The sequence below is a fragment of the Humulus lupulus genome, chromosome 6 (genome assembly GCF_963169125.1).
Source record: "Humulus lupulus chromosome 6, drHumLupu1.1, whole genome shotgun sequence".
NCBI classification, from domain to species: Eukaryota; Viridiplantae; Streptophyta; class Magnoliopsida; order Rosales; family Cannabaceae; genus Humulus; species Humulus lupulus.
This window is the reverse complement of record NC_084798.1, coordinates 96868407-96889400: the sequence shown is the minus strand read 5'-3', so window position 1 is coordinate 96889400 and position 20994 is coordinate 96868407. Positions and strand designations below refer to the sequence as shown.

At 37.2% G+C, this 20994-nt stretch overlaps 1 protein-coding gene across 1 annotated transcript; it reads right to left on the bottom strand.

Annotated features, from left to right (window-relative positions):
• Window positions 1-790: 790 nt before the first annotated feature.
• Window positions 791-1952, bottom strand: LOC133785317 (uncharacterized). The gene is made up of 3 exons (XM_062224565.1): window positions 1686-1952; window positions 1078-1151; window positions 791-974 (listed from the first exon to the last, which is right to left on the bottom strand). The coding sequence occupies exons 1-3, from the start codon at window positions 1812-1814 to the stop codon at window positions 791-793; spliced, it is 387 nt and encodes a 128-aa protein (XP_062080549.1). The 5' UTR covers window positions 1815-1952.
• Between the last annotated feature and the right edge of the window lie 19042 nt (window positions 1953-20994).

The following is a 20994-nucleotide window of genomic DNA, read 5'->3' as shown; positions in this document are numbered from 1 at the left end:
TATTGTTAGATGTTAAATGTTTCATGATAGACATATATGTGATAATCAGGAAAACCCCACTCTGAACTTTGTCACAGTTGTCTCAAACAAAATGAAGAAAAATTTATATAAGTTTCATGCAAGCCAATACCTAAAATTAACAATTATGTTAGGAAAAGAGATGCTTACTGCCCATGTAAAAAGAAGGCTGACTTTTGCCCTTTCCTTTCCTGTGTTCACCAACTGAAAACATACAAAGTCTACTAAGTAATATAACAACAATATCAAATTCGTAAATTTATGACTACAATGTCATATTCTAGATCATGCTGAAATATTCACATACTTATGTAAGTTACACTTATACATAATTTAAAAATTAATAACAAAATAAATTCACACCGGAGAAAATACAAGGAATGATATTCAGCATATAATCACACCGAACAACATACATGAGCAGGGGAATTAATTTCAATAATAAAGAAGGGCAGGAAGAAGCATCATCTTTTTAAAAACTGTAATCAAAGGACTCATTTAACAATATACCCAAGTAGTAACCTGATACTCGCTTCCCTACTTATGCTTGAGATAAACAATTCAGCAGAAATTTTAAGCAACTTACAAATTGTTCAACATGGCAAAACAATTTTCTGAAAGTGTTTATGTCATTTAACTGTCTTTATGAATATGTTGATTGAACATACCGTATAAACAAAAACAGAATTAGGAAGACTGCTATCTTTGTAATTATGTCGTATGAATGACGATATTTGCAGACAAGAAATTTTCAGTTTTGGATCTGGTGCACCTAAAACACAAGCCAACATAATTTACAAAAAGGATTCGAGGGAAATGAACTTCTGGGAAAATAGAAAAAAAGTATGTTAATACCATCATATATCGTCCATGCCCTTGGGAATAGAGCATGATATGTGGAATGCTGGCCATTAAGATTCCAGTCCCACGAAGATATACCCTGATCACCCACTTTCCTGTAAAAACCGCAAAAGCACACAAGAGCCATTTTATCAGTTGGAATAAGAATGTATATCCTTCAATCTTCTTTTATTGGAGATGACAGATGAAGAATTCTACCCTATTCCTTCATGTTTATCTGGAGCCAAAACTGATGAGTAATTTTTATGTCCTCCATCTCTTGATATGAAAATCTGTAGCACAGCATAAATAAAGTAAATCGTGAAAAAAGAATAAAGATTAAATTTAATAGGCCAACAATTATGTGCTGCTTATGAAAAGATAACAAATGCAATTGTTCAAAGTATTTAAGTACAAGCATAGAATTAAGAAATTCTTTAATAAAGAAAGACTTATAAGACCATCATTTCAGGCGCCATTGTTGCACTCATTAATCTGTGAACCTATCTCAGCTTCATATTACAACTTCCATTTAGAACACTCGTAGTAAATATTTAAGTTCTTTCTAAAGAAAAGTAGTATTGTTAGCAACAAATACATCTATGTTCAACTTCAGCAACAATATTTGGTTTGATATAAAATTTACACTTAAAATAATTAAATCAAGTGGAATTCCATCAACTCCACAGTGCTCACGTTACTTTTACATAAAAAGAACAATTCACCCACTACCTCACAATAACATCGTACTGGATATTACTGAAATTTTTATTTCTTAAAAAATAAAAAATAAAGAAACCGAGTATAGATGAAGAGATGATTTTTACAGAAAATTGATTGGCCATGACTGGAGAACCTTCACATAAACCAGGAACAATTTTAAATTGCCTGAATTCACCTCTAAAACCTCTAGATATGCTGCCACTTTTGTATGAGACATAAACAAACAAGCACATCAGTTTGATCAAATAAAAAAGAACAAAGTTGAAAAATTTGTATCAACAAGCTTGTACACCACAAACCCCATGCCTCCAAGTGGAACACCTTGAGATATAGATGGCTTGCAACTTTCACGAGTGAAAGGATCAATTGGAGCTTTCTGCAAAGATATACAATTAGGCAATTAACTTTCAAACTCATGTCCATAAAGATTATTTCATCCAAGTGTTATGTCCCTAAGGCATTTCACAAAACATATAGAGTGCATTTTTTTTTTTTAATTGTCTTAAACCATAAGCATTGTTGTATAAAACTTATTCTTAACTTCAAAAAGTTTCAAACTAAAATGAGCAACTCAACTATGAATCCAATCTCATAATCAAGTTTTCAAGTAAGAACTTAAAGAAATTATTTTTTCCAAGACATATGCATCAAGAAATTGAATGAAGTCATAACAAAATGGTGCTCACTTTTGTTGCACAACCCCAAAAATCTCAAATGGCAATTGAAAGTCAACAATCTGTTGTCTTTGTTTCCAAGTTGTAAGCCATCTAAGCTCTATATAATTTCCATCATTTGCAAGCCACATCTTAAAATGTACCACATCATTCCAATTACCAAAAGTAAAAATAAATCAAGCATTCTCATCTACAACAACAAAATTTTGATTGATATATTATCTTAAAATGTACCACATCATTCCAATTACCAAAAGTAAAAGAAAAAAAAAATCAAGCATTCTCATCTACAACAACAAAATTCTGATTGATATATTTTAATTCAATTAAAATTTCTCTTATATATATACACACATTTGTATACCTAAGGCATTGAGCATTAATGATATTGATTTGGGTTAAAGAGGAATTTATGCTGCCATTTTATAAAGAAAAAAGCAATTCAAGAACTTGGACTAGTGGCCATCCAAAACAATAGCCGATGAAAAATAATTTTTAATTATAATAATCAACTACAAAAACCCAGTCAGCTCTTACCAAAACAGAAAGAATTCAATTTAGAATTGATCATATAGATCTTCGAACTAGCTGTTCAGTTGCAAATGAAGATAGGATAAGATAACATGAAAATAAAACTGGCAAGGAACATCCAGTAACAAATTAATATTGAATCCTGCATAATAATACAATGAACACCCAATAAGACATCAATATTAAGGTTCATGAAATTGGTTATTGGACTAGAGAAATTATCAAATAAAAGATACTATGGGAATCGCAATAAAAAAGGAAACAAACAAATGTCCTCAACAAGGTGAAGAAAAAACCAGGAGGAACAAAAACATTCCTGTGATCATTAAAAAAGAAATAATCACACTAATAACACAACAGAAGCAAAGCACATAATACTACCCAAATCTAGTCAAAATAACTCTACAATCACAAATATCACAAGATTGAATAGAAAGCATCATTCCTGCATATTAACCAAAATGGTATCAATGTAAGCAATGCACAACTAAACTAATCATTAAATGCCAAGGCTGTGTTGCAATAATACACTAGGGAATCCTAAACGTTCAAATTTATATCAATCACATTAGACAAACTTGTCTGAACATATTCCACAATAAAACCTAAATTACTGTAGATCAAACAGGTGATACTAATTCCTAAATAAATGGGGACTCGTCCAGTGACATACTCACCAAAAAACTTGAATTACTATAAAGAAATAATCGCATCATAGTAATCAATTCCTATGCCTATCACAACCACATTTTCAATTACCAGCACAAATCACCGCACACGCTATGGTTGGCACTAAAACTACAACATTAACAAATTCACTCAAGCAGATCAAAGTTGAGTTTTGGACCATTTTCCATCAGCTCATTCCAAACTTAAGGCATGGAAAAATATATTTAATTAACACCCACGAGAGACGCCTAATATCCAATAACATCCTCTAATACTTAACTAAGCTATCCGGCTATAAAAATCTACCTAAAAATGGGAGTATAAACAGAATGAAATAGGAAATATCACAACTTTATCATCTAGCAAATTGCCAATGAGAAAGTTGAGCATAGAAACTCTAATTCCCATAGTTTGGACAAGTGCAGCTATTAAACATGCACCCTCTACAAGCCAAAATGTTTAGAACAAGAAGAGGAAGTCACCAATGAGCATTCGAATCCCAATTCTTGACATGTAAAAATGATCGAGGAATTGATGAATCTCATGAAGATCTTGGATGGGAGTGCGAGTGGGAGAGAGTTGTTTCTTAAACTGTTGAACACCCGAAGGCATCATAGGAACCACATTGTTGCGTCTCACTTTAATTGCTTTTATCATTTGGGTAAAATCTTTTTCGTCATTTGCATCTTTTATCTCCAGAAATGATCTCAGATCACGGAATGAATCCATGTACCAATCTCGAACCTAATTTTTTATTATTTGAATTTAATTAATTAAAAAAACAAAAACAGAGAAAGTGGGTCAAACCAAAGTTGTCACAGTATTATTATTAAACAAAAAAAATGAAAAAAGTTGAATCTTTCTTCACCTTCACGCAGGGAAGAAGAAGGCTGGATGGAGTTAGCTGGTCTCACGCAGGGAAGAAGAAGGCTTGGCCGCACACAGGTAAGAGGAAAAGAAGAGCTGGCCTCCGGTGTGGATGTTCGCCTCTGGTGTCGTGTGAGGGCTTGGGCCCGCGTGGGTCGACGCTTCGACGACCTCTGAAGATCCCTAGCCGGCGCGTGTAGGGGAAGGTATCGGTCGAGCTCCACAAAGATACAGGCGAGAGAGAAAGAGTGAAGGAGAGAGGTCTGGTGGGAGAAAGAGATCCGAGAGAGAGGATAGAGGATGATGAGTAAAAAGGAGAAGAAAAGAAAGAGAAAGAGAGATCTGAATTAAAAAAATGTATTATTTGGTGCTTATAATTTTTTAAGGCCTGCCATTTTATTTTCCAATTTTCACTTTACCGCTTTTTTATATTATCAATTATAATACTTTTTAAATAAGCTTATATTAATGTGTTGTAGAAAGTATTATTTGGTGTAGTGCCAGTATGTGACATGCATGGTTATTGATGAGGCATGTTGAGTGCTCTATATATGGACATTGATTGCATTGTAAATGCCTAGCAGATTTGCTTATTTGTGAATGACACTGACTTATTAATCAGAAACGACATTGGTGTTAGTACTGGTCATGAAGTCTTGACTTATCAGTCATGATCGGCAGTAGTACTGAGCACTGGTCGTATGGTACTGGCTTATGAGTCAAGAGCGGAATTAATGTGTTTAACACAAGCCGAAATGATTAGATCTAATCAACATGAGCATTAAATGCTTGACCGACCTATAGGTCGAAGAAAACTAAAGTACTGGTCTAGTCTAATGGCTAGTTACTTAGAGCCAGGGCCAAAAGGCTCAGGTGACTGAAGCGTCACATGGCTTAGGGTGCAGAGCCCTAGAGAGTGACTCATTAGTCACTTATCCAGAGTGTGACTCATTAGTCACCTATCTAGAGTGTGACTCATTAGTCACCTACACAGAGAGTGACTCATTGGTCACCATCTGATTAGGGCTAGAAGCCCTAGAATGATTTATTTATATTGTATACATGCAGTAATGAGTTTTCTTGCTGAGCCTTGGCTCATGGGTGCTATGTGGTGCAGGTAAAGTGAAAGAAAAGCTCACCCTACCTTGAGTGGAGAGCTTAGGTGGTGATGTGTACATATGCGGCCGCTTGATCATCACGGCCAAGGTGTTTCTTAGAGGAACTAGGGGTTAACCTTATTTTTGCTGCTTAGGTCGGCGGGTTGTAACTTTTATACTGTATTGAACATTTTGGATTGTAAATAACTTTGTAAACACTTTCATGGGCCTATGTATAGTTTAATGTTTTAAATAAAATATATACATTCCTTTTGACCGAGATTTTCATCCTAGCCTAATAATAACACATAGATGCCTGTTTATAACCTAATGACTCGTTTAGCGAGTTAAGCACTATTTAAAGTCCACAGTAATGGTCTTGGAGTAACCAAGGCGATACATTTGTTCTCTCTGAATTGTGAGAAGAACACTCTCTCATTTGTTGAGATTCAAAAGTGTGTTATTGTGTATCCTACCAATTAGCATAGACATCCACTTGTCTCCTTCTCTTTGTGCGAGCCATAGTATGGAAGATGGTGGGTTAGGAGGCTAGGATGATATTTGATCTGCACGTGTTCTACATCTAGAAAATGTATTTGGAAGTTTCTATTTTATTCAGATTCATGCGCATGAGAAAAATCCTATTATAGTTATGGTTCCTAGAGTGATTAGTTCTTATGCTTTAATAATTGTTATTCTTGCATTGAAATATCTATTCTCCCATGCTTCTGCTGCACTATCAATCACTTAATCAAAAACCAACATGAACATCCTGTTTAAGTCAACCTATGAGAAGATTGGGCTGACCATGAGTGACCTATCCCCGTGCACTTCGACTCTATACGGGTTCTTGGGGGAAGGTCTCATACTGATGGGGAAAATCAAGCTGCCCGTGATGCTTGGAGAATTTCCTTGTCAGGCCTTTAAGTATTGCACCTTCATTTTCGTGGACTACTCCTCGACGTATAATGCCATATTGGAGCGTCTAGCTCTGGTAGAATTTGGGGCAATCACTTCAATTTTCCACCTGTGCATAAAGTTCCCCACGGAGGCAGGAATCAACACAGTCCGTTGAGACCAGAAGGAGGCCAGGCAGTGCTACAACGTGTTCCTCAAGCAACCAGTAATGTGATTGAGGCAGTAGCCCCCGAGCAGCCTCCTCCTAAGGAGGTGGAGATACAGGCTGTTCAAGTAGAGGAGCCCAATGAGTTGGACCTCAGAGTTTAAGAAGAGAGGGTTGTCGAACCCATGGAGAAGGCTGAGGAGGTGTTCCTTGACGCATCCCTCCTCGACAGGAAAACCAAGGTTGGAAATAACCTTAAGGCGGGGGTCCGAGAAGTGTTGTGAGCTTTTTCCAAGACAACCAATATGTATTTGCCTGGTCTCACTCTGACATGACATGCATTGAACCAAATATAATATGCCACGCCTTGAACATCGACCCCAACATTGCTCCAATTCAACAAAAGCGAAGGATGATTGACCCAACCCAAGCACTGGCTTTGAAGGATGAGGTGGACAAGCTTCTCATGAACTGGTTCATCCGAGAAGCTCAGTACCCAAAATGGTTATCTAATCTATTCATGGTGCCCAAGCCAATTGGCACTTGGAGGACCTGTATAAATTTCTCCGACCTCAACAAGGCATTCCCAAAGGATTGTTTTCCTTTGTCGAAGATAGATTAGATGGTCGATGCCACATCCAGGTACGAGCTCTTGTCCTTTATGGACACACACTTAGGGTACAACCAGATTTCCATGCATGTTGCGAACCAAGAGCACACCAGCTTCCAAACTGATAAAGGAGTGTACTGCTACAAAGTGACGCCGTTCGGGCTCAAGAATGTTGGTGCCACCTATCAGAGAATGGTAAACCGTATGTTTAGGAACCAGCTGGGTTGGAACATGGAGGTTTACTTGGATGGCATACTGGTCAAATCCAAGACGACCCCCAACCATGTGAAAGACCTGGAAAAAGTATTTTTGGCACTTCGCAGGTTCAAGATGAAGTTGAATCCCCAAAAGTGCACTTTTGGAGTTGCTTCTAAGAAGTTTATGGGTTTCATTGTCAGTGCCCGAGGAATAGAGGAAAACCCCGAAAAGATCAAAGCTCTAGTCGATATGCCATCCCCCTGCAAACATAAAGATGTGCAGAGCCTCACCGAGAAGATAGTGGCCCTAAGTCGCTTTGTCTCCAAGGCAACTGATAAGTGCATACCATTCTTCAACATACTCCGAGGAGGTCAGAGGTTCAAATGGGTGTGAATAGACGTTCCAGTAGTTAAAGGTGCACATGTCTAGCCCACCAATCCTCTCAAAGCCCATGGATGGGGAGCCCCTCTTCCTCTATATGGTTGTTTTAGAGAGTGCCATTAGTGCCGCCTTAGTGCGCGAGGAAGGCATCGTCCAACACCTCGTGTATTATATAAGTAAGAGACTCCTCGGGGCAGAGTCCAGATACTCGCTTATGGAAAAGTTAACCTTTTTCCAAATGGTGGCATCTTGGAAGCTAAGGCCCTATTTCCAGGCGCATCCCACCAAGGTCCTCCCTAACCATCCCTTGCGACAAGTCCTTCAGAAGTCGGAGTCATCTGGGAGACTCCTTAAATGGGCAGTTGAACTGAGTCAGTTTGACATTACCTATCACCTGAGGACTGCAGTCAAGGGACAAGCATGGGAAGATTTCATCACTGAGTGCATGGGAAACCATGAGAGACCTGGGGACGCCCCAATGGTCAAGCCTACATTGAAGCTATACGTAGACAGGTCTTCTAAAGAAAATGGAGCCGGAGCGAGCTTGATCTTGGTATCCTCCGAAGGGCACCGGGTCCATAGTGCCCTGAGGTTTGGATTCGATGCCTCCAACAATGAGGTTGAGTACAAAGCACTTATTTTAGGGCTCCAAGTAGCCCTAGAGCTCAAGGTCTTGGGCGTTGAAATCTTCAGTGACTCACAGCTCATGGTCAATCAGGTACTCGAAGAGTACCAGGCCTGGGGGACAAAGATGGCTGCTTATCTGGCAAAAATCCCAAGAAATGTTGCACAACTTCAAGAAATTTATCATACTACAAGTGCCACGGGAATAGAATTCTAATGTTGATGCCTTGGCCAAGCTTGCTACCACCAAGGACGCTGAGTTAATCAATGTAGTCCCTATTGACTAGTTGGTTGCTCTGAGCATCTCATCCCCTGAGGAGGTAGAATCGTTCCAGTCCTAGGAGTGTTGGATGGAGCCCTTGCTCTAATGTGTGTCCAAGCAAGAAGCCATCCTTATACTCTGGGAAGTACATGAAGGCTTTTGCGGGGACCACGCTAGGGGGAAAAGCCTCGCCAAGAAAATCTTGAGGTAAGGATACTTCTAGCCCACTATGAATGGCGATGCGATGGACTACTTCAAGAAGTGTGACAAATGCCAATGCTTCGCCAACATACCCTGGGCTCCTCCAAATGAACTCACTCAGATGATAAGTCTGTGGCCCTTTGCAGTCTGGGGCATCAACCTAATCGGATCCTTACCCACGGGAAATGGGGGAGTGAAATATGAAATTATGGCATTTGACTACTTCACGAAGTGGGTCGAGACCGAGCCTCTTGCTACAATCAATTCCAAGAAGGTGCTGGACTTCGTCATCAAGAATATCGTTTGCCTCTACGGGCTCCCGAAGAAGATAGTCTTCAAAAATGGCCTACACTTCGACAGTGATTTGTTCATGAATTTCTTTCAAAGGCATGGAGTGGTGAAAAGCTTCTCCTCTATAGCTCACCCACATGCAACTGGGCAGGTGGAAGCACTCAACAAGATGCTTAAAGCTACCTTGAAAAAAAGTTGGAATAGGCTAAAGGCGCATGGCCTGAGGAGTTGCCTAAGGCATTATGGAGTTACCGCACCACTGCCAGAACCTCCATCGGTCACTCGCCATTCTCCATGGCCAACGGGTACGAGGCCATGCTCCTAGTTGAGACAGAAATCTCCACGCACCGGAGAGATATGTATGATCCGACCACAAATCACACTTTACTCTGGGAGTTCCTGACCTCGTGGAGGAGCTTTGTGAAGCTTCTCAGCTTCGAGTAGAGTCCTACCAATAGAAAGTAGCCAGATATTTTAACTCTAAAGTGAAGGATAAACATTTTTGTGTTGAAGATTTGGTGTTGTGAAGAGTCTTCTTAGCCACTCGAGATCCTGGTGTTGGAGTGTTGGGCCCTAACTGGAAAGGTCTGTACCAAGTCGAGAGAATTGTGTGTCCATGGACATACAAGTTGGCTCGACTGAGTGGGGAATTAATAGCTAACACCTGGAATGTTGAGCACCTCGACTGGTATTACCAATGATATGATCAGTTTATTTTTGTTAAATTTTTTGTAATCATTTTGTAGCCTCCCGAGCACAATTAATGGAAACCGTGTAGACAAAACGTGGTAGGAAATTTAAAAGAATCTGATTATATTTTAGTTTCATTCTTATTCTATTTGTACTGCCCGTAGATCACCCGCTCGCTGTTAGGAAAATATGTATTTTGCCTTAATGGAAATAATAATAAATTACAACTCTATGCAATATATTACAAATAAATAATGGTTGATTAAAAAGAGTTACAACTCTATAACTAAAAATTACAAATAAACAAAGAAAATGAAGAAGAAGAGAATAGTAAAATACAACTCTAAGCAAAAGGTTACAAATAAAGTAAAGTGTTTGAAACAAAAGAAAAGAAAAGATTACAACTCTTGAACAAGAAATACAAGTAAATAGAGAAGAACAATATAAAGATGAAAAGCAATAGAATGAAAGAAAGGAACAAGAAACAAAAGATAAACAACTCTCACTCACACTACCAAAGTGAAGAGTGTTGGGGATCACCAACTTGGACAAGGTTTGAAACCTTTGTCCAAAAGCTTATTTCCCTCTAACTCAAGCACTAAGGGATCTCTCATAGATTATAGGAAATGCTTTATGGAATTATCAAGCCTCAAGGTGTTTCTAGCCAAGTGCTCCAATGGATAGAAATGTTGTGTCTTACAAGTGAGTTATAGGCTCCTATTTATAGAGTTTAGAGACATCCTTTGAATTTCAAATTCCACCAACCCCCATGGCTGTTACCAATGTTTAATTGGATTAATATGGAATTAAAAATGAGATTTGAGAGTTATTTGGGTTTTCTTCATCGGTATTCGATTAAGAATGTGACAAGCGGTTAAAAGCGCTTCACCCCATAAGTTGAAGCTCAACTTAGAAAACACCAACATAGAATTTATCATCTCTAGATAAGTCCTATTTTTCCTTTCGGCAACACCTTTGTGTTGTGGTGTATAAGGTGTAGTGTACTCATGAATTATACCATTTTCTTCACAAAATGTATTGAATTCATTAGAGAAGTACTCTCCTCCTCTATCACTTTTTAGCACCTTAATCTTTTTATTTAGTTGATTTTCAACTTCTAATTTATACAATTTAAAAGCATCAAAAGTTTCATCTTTATGCTTTAAAAGAAACACATAGGTATATCTACTAAGATCATCTATAAAAGTAAGAAAATACCTTTTACCACCTCTAATTAAAACACCATTTAATTCACAAAGATCACTATGGATTAAATCTAGTAAATTAGATGATCTTTCTACACTAGGAAATGGTTTCTTAATCATTTTCGCCTTAACACATGTTTCACATTTACCATAGTTTTTAATATTGCATGCAATCATACCACACTTTACTACTCTTTTCATGGTAGAAAAACCTATATGCGATAGTCTAAGATGCCACAAAAATAAAGAATCATACTCAATAATATAGGCGGAATTAGCATTTTTATTGATAACATTGAAAGTTACATCATTGGTGCACAATTTAACCATTCCCTCACAGGAGTACCCTTTTCCCAAGAATACATTTGATTTGGTAAGTATAAGTTTACCGGACTCAAAAATGGCTTTAATGCCGGGATTGCCAAGCAAATCACCACTTACCAAGTTTCTACTCATTTCGGGAACATAAAGTACATTCACTAATGTAACTTTCTTGCCAGAGGTGAAGTAGACTTCAATAGCACCTTTGCCAAGTACCTTGGATTTGCCCTCATTTCCCGTTTGTATCTCATGGTTGCCCTTTGACTCTTCAAAGGTCTTGAACAATGATTTGTCATAGGTGACATGGACGGTGGCACATGTATCATAACATCACCCTTTCACCTTGCCTTGGACCGCATTCACCTCACTAAGGGTAGCAACTATGTTTTCCTCTTGAGTTACGTTCACCTTAGGTCCTTGTTGGTCTTTTCTATGCCTACACTCTCTAGCATAGTGACCCTTTTTCCCACACACAAAGCAAGGGCCTTTCTCGCCCTTAAACTTGTTTGGGTTGGTTTTTTGACCCAAAGGTTTCTCATTACCCTTTTTCCCTTTGTTTTTGGGATGTTTTGGTTGTGACACCGCATTTGCTTTGGAAGTCTCTCCATTAGACCCCTCCACAAGTTTATCTCTACATGTCGATTCCTCTTCGATTCGAATATGTTTTTGGATTTCCTCCAAAGAATAATCCTCATTTTTATGAAGGATTCTTTTCCTATAGCTCTTCCAAGTTGGTGGTAATTTAGCCACTATAGCACCAACTTGAAAGGCCTCAGGAAGCTCAATCTTTAACACTTTCAATTTGTTAACAATTATTTGCAATTCATGAATTTGAGGAAGAATAGGTTTATCACCAAAAAATTTGAAATTGAAGTACTGAGATATCAAAAACTTTTTGGTACCTTCCTCTTCCGCCTTAAACTTTTTCTCAAGTGCATCCCATATCTCCTTGGCCGATTTGGTCTCGGTGTAGAGGTCATAGAGCCTATCGGAAAGGGCATTGAGGATATGACCCCTACAAAGGATATTGCCCTCCTCCCTCTTCCTTCTCTTCTCCACCTCCTCGGGAGTGTCTTTGTCGGATGGCTCGGCTAGAGGTGCCAAGGATGACTCAAGGATGTAGGCTATCTTGAGTGTTGTCAAAAGGAATTTCACCTTGTCTTGCCACCTAGTGAAATTGGATCCATCAAACCTATCCAACCTCACTAGGTCTTGGTTCATGATCTTGATGGTCTCACCTTCCATTGAAACAAACATGGGATAAGCTTTTGAATGTTAGGAAAATATGTATTTTGCCTCAATGGAAATAATAATAAATTACAACTCTATGCAATATATTACAAATAAATAATGATTGATTAAACAGAGTTGCAACTCTATAACTGAAAATTACAAATAAACAAAGAAAATGAAGAAGAAGAGAATAGTAAAATACAACTCTAAGCAAAAGGTTACAAATAAAGTAAAGTGTTTGAAACAAAAGAAAAGAAAAGATTACAACTCTTGAACAAGAAATACAAGTAAATAGAGAAGAACAATATAAAGATGAAAAGAAATAGAATGAAAGAAAGGAACAAGAAACAAAAGATAAACAACTCTCACTCACATTACCAAAGTGAAGAGTGTTGGGGATCACCAACTTGAACAAGGTTTGAAACCTTTGTCCAAAAGCTTATTTCCCTCTAACTCAAGCACTAAGGGATCTCTCACAGATTATAGGAAATGCTTTATGGAATTATCAAGCCTCAAGGTGTTTCTAGCCAAGTGCTCTAATGGATAGAAATGTTGTGTCTTACAAGTGAGCTATAGGCTCCTATTTATAGAGTTTAGAGACACCCTTTGAATTTCAAATTCCACCAAACCCCATGGTTGTTACCAATGTTTAATTGGATTAATATGGAATTAAAAATGAGATTTGGGAGTTATTTGGGTTTTTTGAGCTGTTCAACAAAGATTGAAAAAACTGAAAAAATGGTCAGTTTTTAGCCTGTGGTCGCGGCCAGAGACATTAGTGGCCGCGGCCACTAGCCTCTGTCCCATAGGCCGCGGCCACCAACATTCAGTGGCCGCGGCCACCGACCATTTTCAACACTAAAAAATGTGTTGTTTTTCCAAACGGTTCCAAACCCTCCCAAATGATTTTGTAACTCCCAAAACACATTATTGGGGTTAAAATCATATCTCTAACAGCCATATCACATATGGCTTTATGAAATTCATCTCAATATTATGTAACAACAAATTTACACAATAAAGGGTAATATTTGGAAGTTACAAATTTGTAACACCAAATATGTTACATTATTTGGATATATCTCATATATCTAAATATTGTAACTCTCTATTATATGTTACAATATGTGACACTCTTTGTCACATTTATTTAATCTAAAACATTATATTATAATATAATATAATATTACATTCTATTATAAAATAATATAACACTCGCTTCCCTGGACAAGTGACGCAGACTAATCTCCGATCACTTGGGGGGCATGGGGTTAGGGTAGCCTCACAGAGTATATAGTCTCACAGAGGATGGCGTAGGAAACTAAGCTTGTCAAGAATGGAGTAGGCTTAGTATCACAAGACTTTGAAGATTAAAAATCCTAGTAGTGCGAGAGCGAACTTGGGTTACCACCCGAGGACATTGAGTCCAAGGAGCTATGACCAAGTTCCTAGATCTCGAGATGTAAATGGAAGCCCGAGTCATCTGTACTCAGGCCCAAAGACCTAGGAAACTAAGCTTGTCAAGAGCAGAGTAGGCCTAGTGTCACGGGACTTCGAACACTAAAAATCCTAGTAGCGCAAGAACGAACTTGGGTCATCTCCCAAGGATGCTGAGCTCGAGGAGTTACTGTTGGGAATACTTATACATGAACTTATTTATTTTCATGTAAATCATATATTAAACAAATTAATATAAGAAAACCTAGAACATGTTTCTATAATTGAATTTAAACAGAGATAATGATAAGAACACTTACATTATGTGTAACGGGATGAATAAGTCATTCCTTCAGTTTCTCTAACCCATGTATCCTTTCTGTTGCAGGGTATCACCAAGAAACATAACCGATCTTCAATTTTCTTTACAGTCTTCCAAAGTATCCTTCGAATCACCTAGACTAGAGTGGGCCATTCTCAATACATGAGATAGATATAGAGAGAAGAAGATAAGAGAATATAGAGGCTTAGAAAATGACTTTTTGTGTAGAGAGAGTCTAAAACTCTAAAGCATCAAAACTAGATCTTATGATCATCTATTTTCAACTCTCCCTTAGCATTCCTTTTATATGCTCAACTAGGTCACTTATTTAATTAAAAAATCAATTACATAATAGGTAATATCTACCATTAGGTCGAAATTATCATGGGCTATAGGCCCAAGAAATTTCTCATTTAATTGTAAGTCCGTTAGACTTAAAATCAAGACCCGTATTATTTTCTATTGATTAATTAATTATTTAAATATTTTATCAAATTAATTATTTATAATTTGAACCTTGATTTAAAAGTATTTATTAATTTAGACAATAATTGGTCTTAATTAATAAATCTTCCCTAAAATATCTTTTCTTCTCGAAATTGCATAACTTTGTGAAACTATCCAAAATTGACCTGGTCAACTTTGATAATTCTAATTGATAATTAAATCAATTAATTGAGACTATCAAGATGATTTTATCCAAGGTACAGTGGGAACCATGGGCCTATGAAATTAAGCTCCAATAAGTTATCATAAATTTAACAAATACATTTACTAACTTATTAATTCCTCGTGACTCCACTAAATACTCTAAATTGCACTCTTGAATTCATAGAATGCTCTATAAGCAATATAGATATGCTATTAGTTATCCATTGTTACAACCATAATTATCACTCAATCCTCTATAGACGATCTACAATGAAATGAGACTAAAAATACAGTTTTACCCCTCATTGTATTTTATCCTTAAAACACTTAGTTCCTTATAAATGATTTTTTAGTAAACTAATATTAATTACTAAAATGAGACCTCTATCATTTAGCACCTCGAACCAAATTAAAAGGAAACCATCGTTTTACTTCTTCATTAGAAGCTATAGATGTTCATATCTATGATAAACACTCCCACTCAATTATACTACTCAGTTCCCAAGATGTAAGTATGGGCTAGTCTGTAGGGTAAGTTGGTAGCAAACAAGTCAAAGAACTCAAATAATACAATTAGTTAGAATACTAACCATTCAGAATTAAGATTGAATTGACCTATGGTCAACTATATGATATGACTAGAATAGATAATAACAGTATGTTTACTTATCTCATCTACTGTCAATATTGGTCCAGTACGATGTAACAAATACATCCAATATTATCTACTTTGCTAATTATCTGGAAAGAACATAACACTACAATGTGTAAGTAGATTATATCATAGATTGTCAAGTCAGTGTAAATCATGTGTACTGACTAATCTTAGAACTAACTTATTTTTGAACATGTAATCATATTTATATTCCACTATGACTACGTCACTATAAATACGCATATGCTCAGGATTTAATAGAAGTTTATATTAAACAAATAATCATGAAAATAAAACATGTGAGCAAAGTGATTGACCAAGTCAAAAATAATTTATATTCTATTATTGATAATAAAATGAGATTACAAAGAAATTGGGTTTTAATTAGGGCATAAAACCCCAACAAACTCCCACTTGCACTAATTTAAACTAATGCCTTAATTCTACAAATCCCATTCCTTGATATGCTTATCAAATGTAGCTTCTGGTAGTGTCTTCGTAAAAGGATCCACAAGATTGTCTTCAGATGTAATCTTCATAACCTTCACATCTCCCCTGGCCACATATTCTCGAATTATGTGATACTTCCTTTCTATATGCTTAATCCTCTTGTGACTTCGAGGTTCTTTCGAGTTGGCTATCACTCCTGTGTTGTCACAAAACAACACAAGCGGCTTATCCATATTTGGAATAACACCAAGATCTGAATAAAACTTCTTTAGCCAGACTATTTCCTTAGCCGCTTCTGACATAGCTATGTACTCAGCCTCTATGGTGGAATTTGAGATCGCAGACTGCTTTATGCTTCTCCATATCATAGCTCCACCCCCAAGAGTAAACACCATTCCAGAAGTAGACTTCCTGTCATCAACATTAATCTGAAAAATCTGAATTGGTGTAGCCTACAGGGCGCCATGCATATGCGACAGGAGGATGCTCGGATGTGGTGGAAAGTAGTACCCTAGACCCGAAATGTTGTTATGATGGGTTGGGAAGAATTCAGACAGTAATTTGATAAAGGAGATTATTGTGATGCAGTTTGAACTTTGAAGACTAATGAGTTTATGAACTCAGTTCAGAATGGCAAGACAATGACAAAGTATGTCAATGAATTTGATGGGTTGGTCAATCTGCTTTGGGTTAAATACAAGAGGATGTAGCCCGAAAAGAGCGATTTATTTAAGGGTTGAACTCTGGGATGGCCCAGAGCATCAGGGTCAGACTAGTGCATGAGATTTACATCTATGCTCGGGCAGCAAGGAGGGCCTTGTTATTAAAGACATAAGAGATGAGATATGGAGTGAAAATGTCATAGGGCAAGAAGCACAGGCAATGGTATTCCCATTTGCGGGACTAAGTAAAGGCAGATGCACAGTAACTAGACAAGAAGGACCCGTGATTGTTCTACTACTCCTAGTTTTGACAGGAAGGGATATAGTTTACAGGTTAGCCGCCAAGGCGGCGATGAGGCATGAGAAAGTTATTTAGTATGTGCTAGATATGGGAGACGCCATCTGGGAGGACGCTAAGTGAAGGCATGTCTTCTAAATGGAATAGTTAAGCATGTTAGGGCGGATTGCCTGAGATTAGGGAAGGGAGGACTAGTCTGCCTCGTTATAGTAAGAGCTTGAGGATAGTCCCTTGGAGGCGACCGATTGACTAGTTAGTCCTCGCTCTTTGTTATATAATGAGCTAGAAGAATTTGGTGTTGTGTATCTCCTTGAAAATATTCAGATATGAAGTACATGCCTCAAGGTTGTTATACAATGGGGCTTGAGATATTAGTGCCTGTTGGGGAAGAGTTGGTAACTTTCAAGAGAAGAATTGATATACAAGTGGTAAAAGGTTTATAGTAGAAGTGAATGGGGTCGTTATATGAGAGTTTTGATATGATCCTGAGTAGGAGCTAATTTATTAAATAAGGGACAACCATTGATTATAAAAGATGGTGGTAATGTCTGGACTTGAAAGGGAAGGACCCGGTTGCGTCTACATGATGCCAAAATATTATGGTAGGTACCACTTGGAATATATTAGTTGGACTGAATGGAAACTGGGTTGGCTAGTAGGGTTTCAGATGGGCGTGCCAGGAATTGTTGGGTACGCTATGGGCTTTAGGTATGGATAGAATCGGTATCAGGGACATCATGAAGGATGATATTAGGTTAGCAGAAAGAATTAATGGTTCAGTTGAAGAAGCATCTGATTTGAGGATGGATCAGATGGAGCATCGTGTCATGGGACACGTCAACATTAGGGCTGAGCATAAAATCCAAAAAACAGTGTACACCGACCTACCAAACACCGAGAAAACCAAAACCAATTAAGCCGAATACTGAAAAAACCATTAACGGCGCAAACCGCCACTGTTTGGTCGGTTTGAAAATTTTGTGTGAACCGACCGGCGGAACTGAAATCGATCGGACAATATAAATATAATAATATAATATTATATAATTATTAATTATTAAAATTATTAAATAAAAATAAACAATCTGAAAATTTAAAAAAAAAAAAACTTAGGGCACCGTATACTCAACTCACTTCTCTCATCACTCAGTAGACGCCTCTCATCTCCTTGTTCTTCCTCTCCTCTATGTTCTGTTTCACTCTCCTCCCATCCCAACCCAAACGAATGGACCGACCACCAGGCTCACTTGGTAACTCGGCGGCAACAGCACGACCCAGCTGCACGACCACGACCCACGCGACTGCTTCACGGACACAGCTACTATTGTTCCCCCTATACCCCCTCCACCAAGTATTATAATTCTATGTATTTATAATGAGAATGGCACAGACGTAAGGCCAATTTGAAACAAAACTACTTCCACTCACCTTGGGCAGGTATTTCTGTGATTGCAGCTGTTTTTATCATCATCCTCACATTCATACAAACAGTTTGTTCAATTATCTCCACTCTTAAAGACTCACCTCCTCACTACTAGGTAATGTTACTTTTCATCTCAGGGTTTGGTATACGAAAAGCCATAATAAGAATCAATAGTAATTCCATTTGATTTTGATGCTGCATTTTGTCATTGTAAGAATAGTAATATCCACTCAGAGACAAAACTAAAAGATTTGATAGAGGAATGGAAGGTTTTAAAAATTAGAGAAGGAAATGTTACATAGTATAAAGTGGGGGTTTAAGAGTTTACGAAACCTACTGCTTTGAATGCTTTTGATATCATTTCTCTTTCAACTGGATTCAATCTATCTGGTTTGTTTACAGAAAAGGATGATAGCAGAGTAGTACTTTGAATAAACATGTCCTTCCTCATCGTAGTTGACCATGTCAAAATTAGAGGGCATTGCTCTGTGAAGACTTAGAACAATGAGATAATTGGTGTAAAGAAATTCTGTATTGAATTCATAAATGATAATGTACAAAGGGAGTCAGTGACTAGCTCATATTAATTGCTAATGTGTCCTTATTATATTTTTGTAGGAAAAAATAAAATTGAGACCATTGTTATCTCTATTGTTTTGAGTGTTATTGAAGTGGTAGTACTTGTCATTAGCATATGGATTTTCTTGAAGATTTGGAGGAACAAGCCAAGAAGAAAAAAAGTTGAAAGTATATTTGATTATTGTTATATTATTATTTGCAAATTAACTGTTTTCCAAATTATATAAGTCTTGGTTTATTCATATATATATACATACATATATACATATACAAAGGAAATTGGAAGTGTTGAACCCCAACAATTCGATTTTGCCACTATTAGGGTGGCAACAGAAGACTTCTCTGACAAAAATAGACTTGGTCAAGGTGGTTTCGGACCCGTTTACAAGGTATACTTTTTGTACTCTGTCTTTTTTCACATTAGCTAATTGGACTCTGTTTGATAAATTTGCCACTTTTCTTAGTTTACGTTTGATTTTTAATTCTGTTAACAACTTATTGCTGAGTGAAACACAAACAGAGTTGGCTTATCTTTCATATGCTAGAATACAGTATGTGATTTCACTTTCTTTATTCTTACTTTCACACATTCTGATTAATGTTCAGTTGCTAGAATTTTGCCATTATTAAAGTGATCATGTAATGCAATGGTAGTTTGACTTTAATATGCACTTTATGGAACTATGTACCTGAGAATCTTGACAGTGGGTCTGAGAGCGGGAGTGGGACCGATAAGAACAATTGAAATCTCAAGGTAACTAGTTGAATTCTAAGATTGTAGTTTAGTAGCTTTATTTCTCTTAAAAGTATCATGTAGCATGTGTCATACATTATAATTTTATTCTTTCTTTTGTCTTAGGAGCAGGTGGTCATGGTTGCTTGATGCAGGCCATGAAATGAATGTTGGATTTTGGATTGGACTTTGTTTTCTATCTATTCTTTTGAACTTGATTTGTGTTGTTGTAGTCGATTAGACTTAGATTTAATTTGTGCTGTAATGGACTATGCACTTTGGACTTTAAGTTTAAACTTTAATCATGTGTTGAGATTTGTGGTTGTAGGCTTTTGGTTTTAAATTTTAATTGTGTTGTGTCTTGGATTGGACAAATAGACATTGGAGTATTGGACTTTTGATGATGTGATGTAATTTGAGGTTATGTTATGCTCTTATGGACTTTTAGTTATGTTTCAAACTTTCAAATTTGTGAATGTAATTATGTCCTATATATTTATGTTTTGAAAACGCACAAAAATGGATTCCAATAGTCCAAATTTTTTAGTTTTTTTAACTAAAACTTTCAAAAAATAAATAAATTCGGTTTGGTCGGTTTAACTGACCAAACCGCGGTCCAAAACGATCTGTTTTTTTCTTTAACTGGTTTGGTCGGTCGGTTTTTGGATTGCACCAATCTGGACCGAAAATCAAATTATGGATTTAATAATATGAAAAAACCGCCCAAACCGACTGATGCTCACCCCTAGTCGACATCGCATGTTAAGGAGGAAGGGTTCAATTGCCCAGTTGCAAGATAGGACAATGTTCTCAGGAATAGATCTTCAATCTGGTTATTACCAGCTGAGGATCAAGAAAATAGACATTCTTGAAATTACTTCCTACACCAAGTGGGATGTGATGGATTATCAATGTAGCTTCTTAACTGACCAATGCTTCAACGACATAGGTAAGTTTGACAAGCAGAGACATGGATAAGTCATATTCCGATTGGTTAGGAATGTGTTGGTCTACTCCCAGTTATAAGCAGAACGCGAACGACTACTGCATTGATAATATTAAGACTAATGAAGCAAGGTTTCAGGTAAGGCTCCAGAAAGTGTAAGCTTCGATTTCTCCAAAGGTACTCAAGGTCATGTTATAGGAAGTTAAGGGATCATGTATGAAGGAATTCAATCAAAAGTCACAAAGAAATTACCGAAGAATGCCTGAGGGGTGAGAAGTACAGTGAGACCAGTAAGACACGTCAATTACTACTTGAAGCATCTTCGAAGACAGCTACAACC

Coding starts and splice junctions, on each gene's coding strand:
- LOC133785317 (XM_062224565.1), bottom strand. CDS start 1,814: ATGTGCTTGTTTGTTTATGTCTCATACAAAAGTGGCAGCATATCTAGA. Junction 1,152..1,685: donor TCATGGCCAATCAATTTTCT/GTAAAAATCATC, acceptor GCTGTGCTACAG/ATTTTCATATCAAGAGATGG. Junction 975..1,077: donor GATAAACATGAAGGAATAGG/GTAGAATTCTTC, acceptor CGGTTTTTACAG/GAAAGTGGGTGATCAGGGTA.